We start from the raw sequence: 6,699 nt of genomic DNA, 5'->3' as shown, positions 1-6,699 counted from the left end.
TTACCCCATAATGTCACTAATACAATTAAACTAATATGGGAACAAAATATACATTGTAATGCTAATCTAACTAAAGTAGTTTACATCCTGAAGTTATAAATCTTGTAGAACTTTTTACCAGGGCAAAAAGTTTCAATATTTTTGGCAAACTTATATAATATGAAAAATGTTTCTCACAACAATTTCTTTTTTGTTTTTATTTTTATAAGCATGAAAGCGAAAAAAAATAGTGCCAACTGACAAAGAAAATAGATAATACATTATATGTACAATATCATATATCATCAATAAACCTCAGAGTTTCCATTTATATTGTGATGATGTCATCTGAACGTGAACCACAAACAATTATCACAGTATACGTGCTTAATCTTACATTGGTGCACAAAACACACTATAAAGTTTCAAAGGAAAAAAAAAAAAGCTTCGATCCCTTTCATTAAATCAGTATATCCCCCAAAAAATCATGAAACCCCGTGTATGGAGATATATTTTATATATTTTTTTTCTTTTAATTCCAGAACCTAAGCAAGGCAGAAAAGAATTGACTTTTTCCCCGGTCCCCAAATGCAACTTTTTTATTTTTTCATTTTTTAAAACTTTTTGCTGGTAAGATAAGCATGCGCTATTAGCAGTGAGCAGTGTTTTCAAGATATGAATGCAAAATTTCAAGGACAAAAGTGAAATCAAAAGAAATATAACAAAAACAATAGACAAAGGTGCAGAATTTGGTGTTTCTCTAGTTAGAACTAAAATGTAAAACATATATTTTACATTGATTCATTTTTCTAGTAGTAAACTCATAGTTTAATCCTTTACTATAAAGCTTAAATGATGATATATTTCTTAATTTTTTTCACTCATTCAACAAAAGACCCACATTTCTGGTGATATGTTTGAAAATGAAATTTGTACGATAATTGCACATTTTTTTCTTAATTTTACTTAAACCGGAAAAAAAAAACAAAATTCCAAGCTGAGATCTTAAAATCCTTGGCATTGTGCAATAAGCTTTTAACTGGTATGAATTTCAGCCATCTGGAATTTTTCTCTATTACATATATGCTGGCATAAACATACTTTTAGGTCAGAAGAAAAGGTGCTGGCACATCGGCTTTATGGCTAATGTATTAACATCAAAAAATGTTAATGTTATTTTTGGGAATTATAATGTTCTCAAGAATAGGAATTTCTAAAATATGAAAAAATAAGCTCAATATTTCTGGCTTGTCCAAGAGAGTCCAAAAACAGTGTTGTACTTTCAATACCGGCAGGCAAGGTTATTGCTTTAAGACTCTGGAGCCCCAGTGCCAAAACAGCTTCTCCTCTAAACTGAAAGGCAGGGACTAAGGCAAAAGTGACACTTAAAGGGGTTGAGTCATAACAAAAAGGCTGAGCATGTGATAAAATAAAAAAAGGAAGCATATTCATCTGTCCTTGCCCCCCGGGACTCAGCTGAGTGGCTTCTATTGTGCTGTCGGCCAACATAGACAGCCGCTGGAAGTTAGGTGACCGCTGTGGCCGATCAGAGGCCACAGCATCACCGACTGCAATTCCTGGCATCAACGTTCACACCCTGGACACCATTATGCTAAGAGTTCTAGACAGTGACACTGCGGCCTTCGATAAGTTGCAGTGGTCACCTGACTTCTGACGCCCGTCTGCACCAGGCAACGAGGCAGCTGGAGCAAATCAGCTGAGTCCTATGGGGGTCAAAGACAGGAGAGCATGCTTTCATTTTTATTTTATGCCCAGCCTTTAAAAAGCATAAATTTTCTAATGACACAAACTCTTTAAGCCCAGTCCCAATAACCAGTAGCATAGAGGGACACAATTTTGGGATTTCACTTTTCTGGGAATGCGCTCAATGTACCGTAATCAAAGATTCAATAAACTATTTTAGATTATTAAAACTAGTGTTTAACCAAAATAATTGATAAAACATACAATAAATTAAAAGGTAATACATTATGGGGCTTATTTACTATTTGCAAATAGCACCAGAAGACTGTAAAGATGCTTTGCGCCACATTTACTATGTATTTTAGACACTTTCAGACATTTTTTGCCGTGTTTGATAAAGGGACGTTCCGTCATAAAAAAAAAAGTTCCGTCTTCTAAATTGCACCAAAATTATGGCAAAGCTTTTGTGCAATTTTTAGCGTATATTAAGCCAACTAAAAGGTGCTCTGACCTTGGACAACATAGTCCTAAAATTTGATAGATTTATCATTCAGCAGGGTTACTGTGATAAACTGGCGCATTTTAAGACTGTTTGGACTATCTGCAATGTCTAACTTTTAGACAATATCAGTAAATAAGCCCCAATTTACTCAAAACTTAGTATATTCCTGAAAATCAAAAATGTTTAATGTTTACAACTCCTGCATCTCCTGCTTGTCACAAAGCATCTTCCCTGTGCATTAAATGCGTCACTATCTGCGTAAAGTTGCAAATTTCCATACCAAGTAAGTGACACTATACAAAGAAAATCACAAATTCTAAATATATGCTTACAAAGAATCTGGATCCATTATGTTGGACAATCAATACATTTTGCCTGTTGATTTCTTTTTGTTTCTCCTAATATAATGAAACCGTTTCCTGATATGTCTAATTTGATATAATAATGATTTTTTCTTCTTCTATCATCGTTAAGTGTAAAACCTACAAAAGATGTGGTACACTAAGGATGTCACGACATATTGTCAATCTTGTCTTTCCAGTTGGGATTTCATAAGCTTCATGCATGAAAATTGATGTAGGCAAGAAATGGAGGGGATCCCCCATAGGAGCCAATCAAAGAAAGCAGCTTGTCCGCCATGGGCATCAACTCCATTTCCTGTCTGCACAAAAGATCGTATACGAGGCTGTACATATGTTGCTAAGTTTACCTTAACTGTTATAACTATCTTACGCTGATGAAAAGCTATTGTTATCTCACCGTAACATATCAAATGCCGCTGTAAATTTATTAAAAGGGTAGAGAAACTTTTTGCAAAATATTATCTTAATGTGTTGAGAGTCAAGCTAAACTTTGCTAGATCTGTATGTTGTGTCTGTAGAATTTTCAGGCAGTTGTTTGCAGCTTAATAAAAAGGAACAGGTTTAATTTAATAGTTTGGGTTTTAGATTGACCTAAAGACCTTATTATTATTACATGTTTTTAAAAAATTGTGCGTAGAATTCCATTTTTGGATAGTGAAATGGAAAATTTGTTATAGACATCTTGTAGAACAGTAGATAAGCTGTTGTCATATATACCTGCCGTTGATGTATTGTTCAAGCTTTTCATGGGAAGATGTAACGGTGGTCTAAAGAAGCTCCTGCCATCTACATAGAAAGTTATTCATCAATTTCTAGAAGCTCTTAATCTTCCCATTTTTTTGGTTGGCTTTTGGAGGTTTCAGAACGAAGTACCAGTTTTCCACAGAATTATGGTCTCAAGTTACAATGGTTGCCACAAAATGAATTGATATTGTACTACGAGGTACCACTAGTTCTACCATATGTAGTTTTGTAGTTACCGTACTTATATCAATCATCTTCATAACATAAGTCCCAACCTAAGCCTTTGACAATGATGTTAAACTATGGCTGTAACGCATCTACTAACGATACCCAAGATCATCTAAGGACCTCGTCTGTAACAGATTTCATGAAGAGCTCCAGATCATAGGAATAATGTTAAAGATGGCATGGTCTATGTGCAAGGTGAAATAGCCGTGCGGCTGCAGGAGCACTCCAAGGTCGAATTATTAATGCATGGTAATTTCGGGAGTTGATACACTGCACAGTAGCGATTTTTGAGATTTCAACAAATTTCTTGTAACATAATATAAATATGGCTAACCTTCCCTTGGAATTCGTCCAATGCAGACTTATCAATATTGTGCTAGTAATTTGATAATGTAATTTTTGGCAACAAAATCATACTTTTGCCGCACTTTCAAACTAACAGTAACTGAACTTCAAAATAATGAATAGTGTTGTATGTAAGCTGGATGATATATATCAGATATTACAGATGCATCAGATGTCACAGCTCTGATACTGAAAAACCGCCCACTTCTATTAAGAAAATTGAGACTAAAGCATACTGAGGATGACTGTTTAGAGCATTAGACCCATTAATTCCCTTTAGAAATTCTATTTAAAAAATCCAGTTTTAACTACAAGGCAATGGCACTGCATCTTGAAAACGAAACAAATTGTGGAAAATGTGCTATAATAATGAAAGGTGATATGTCTAAGATATAATCCACTAGTAGCAATCCATACCCTCTATTAGTTACTGTAAAATATATAAATTCTAATAAATACTTCCTTAAATAATTCTTTAATTTCCTAGGCACATTTTTGGTATTTAAATATCTGCATGAGACCCATATTGAACTCTTCAATGGGCAATGCAAATAGAGAGGCTTTCACATCCTTCATTAACTCTATGCTGCCATACTGTACTGTACTTTGTACAGAACTATGCTGAATTTACAGAGGTTGTCTATATTACCCAATACACAAAACAACCCCTAAACCTTACAAAAAAAAAAACAAGTAACGGAAAAACCCCAAACTCTAGCACTAAAACACACCTATGTCTTTCACATTCAATCAACATTGGTTAATGGGGATCATCGCTAAGCTATAGCATACACAAATACTTTTCATTCATGCACAACAGGACACATAGAAGAAAGACAAGACATGACTATGCTTCATGGATGGATACATGCCCAGAAGACTCTTGCATGGATGGCTCTTGATGTGGTCTAAGCAATAGCAGAAAATTTGTTATGACCAGCATGGGGTTTCTAATAGGGTCATTTTTATGTAGGCAAAGCACAAACAGGAAAGACTCATTGTAGTTTGGTGGCTTAGAACATGGAGGAACACATGCTAGTTACAATGCAACAGTTAGTTGGAGAGGAGAAGGCTACTTGTTTTGGTTGTTTTCATTTACCCATTTCGTGGACGCACATGAGTCTAATATAACATCTTGTTGGCAAACTGCTTCTCCATTTGCCGCTTGGGTTAATTAGCTTTTGACATTGGATATTCGGTTATCAGTAACATTTCTCTTCCAGACTCTCACCCCTCTCACTCCCCAATAACATCAACAAAAAATAGTTACTAGTAATTCCGGCATCTTTACATTATAACAAAAAGGCCCAAGTAGCATTCAGATTAGTCATTTCAAAAATAAAAGTAGTCAAACATTTATAGTACACTGTTTTAGGTACAGTTGCAAAGATGTCCCTGCATCAATGCCTAGTTCAACATGATGCCCCCGGGTAAGAAACCTTAAATTCTTGCTCCTACCCATAAAAAGGAATGCTTCTACAGTTGCATTCCATCAGCAGGTAAGTGGAAATGGCAATGTCTCTTTTTTCCTCTGTTCATTCTACATATATTTATATATATTTATATATTTACTATGTTGGAGTGTTTCTTTAGAAGGCCTTTATGTGGCAGTAGGCTTCCAAAGATGAGAAGAAAATGTACAAGAACCACAGCAGAGTAAAGAGGGCTGCTGTAAGAAGCTTGGCAGTCCGTGGCCCACCCAGCTCACCACCAATTTCAGGCCGTCGTCTGTAGAGCAGGACACCAACGTTTATGAATGCAAATACAGTGAAAAGAGTGACAGAGAAAGCCAGGGTGCCAGGATTGACTCTAAACTCTTCTCCACGAGCTGTATGGTAAATGGCAGCAATGGACCATGCCACACCAATTCCCAGGAAAACATTCACAGCGTTGCTACCGGTGACATTACCTATGGAGGCATCAGCATATTGATCCTGAATAGCTGCCACTTTGCTTGCAAAAGTATCTGTGGGGACAAAAGGAAAGAATTTTGTTACCCAACATTACAATCCATGATGATACCGAACATGGTATAAAAATATCTGTCCCTGAAATTCCACTAAACGTGTACCAACACTTGCAGCTGATTTTTTAGAATAACTTGCCATGTCTACCTGAGGAATAACACTATTTCTGGCCATTATATGACTTGTATCCTACATTTTGACCAGTTTTCCCCATCTGCAGGCTCCATTTCTAATTCTCAGTTTTCAATGAGCTAGTGAGTGGAGACCAGCTGCTGTAATGCCTTCATATACAGCACACAGAGGAGAATACACCATTAGAAGTAACAGCATCATGGAGAACATTATACAGCAGTGTTGAGTAGTGTACATTTGATTTCAGTAGCCATGAGGCAGTAAACACTTGCTATTAACTGTAGACATGTCTCTGTGTGAAATCTCTGTTCACCTCCAGCAGCTCCCTTCTCCTCCCCCATCAACTCCCAATAATCTGCTACAAGCTGCATGAGACAGCAGCAAGCCAAGACCCACCTCCCCTGCCTGTAATCCATCTTGTTATTTCTGCGACAGACCTCACATAGCAGGTAGTGGACAAGTTAGAAGTACGTGAGACCCCTAGTAGCCAGCACTTAAACCTTTCCAATCCAATTTGTATCCTGGTTTTCCTAGGGGGCTTACTCTTTTTCTGTTGTTATACAACGACGCTATCTGCTGGCTAAAACCAGTACTGCATGAAGTGACACAATGGATAGGCTCCGACAGCAGAGAGGCTGGCAATATACAGTAAGAGAATCTCGACGGATGTCTTCCAACATCGGAGCTGTACAGCCTTAAATCATAATGTCTTCAGAGGTCAGGGTTAAGGGTTAAA

At 36.7% G+C, this 6,699-nt stretch overlaps 1 protein-coding gene across 2 annotated transcripts in view; it reads right to left on the bottom strand.

Annotated features, from left to right (window-relative positions):
- Positions 1-4,323: 4,323 nt before the first annotated feature.
- SLC8A1 (solute carrier family 8 member A1) overlaps positions 4,324-6,699 on the bottom strand; it is a 333,579-nt gene continuing 331,203 nt past the window's right edge. For both annotated transcript variants that reach the window (XM_066595820.1, XM_066595821.1), the window contains exon 8: positions 4,324-5,830. In XM_066595820.1, the coding sequence (XP_066451917.1) occupies positions 5,454-5,830 (377 nt within the window). In that variant the 3' untranslated portion in view covers positions 4,324-5,453. The remainder of the gene's footprint in view (positions 5,831-6,699) is intronic.

This window comes from Eleutherodactylus coqui, chromosome 3 (assembly GCF_035609145.1).
Source record: "Eleutherodactylus coqui strain aEleCoq1 chromosome 3, aEleCoq1.hap1, whole genome shotgun sequence".
Taxonomy (NCBI): Eukaryota; Metazoa; Chordata; class Amphibia; order Anura; family Eleutherodactylidae; genus Eleutherodactylus; species Eleutherodactylus coqui.
This window is presented reverse-complemented; position numbering and strand designations above follow the sequence as displayed.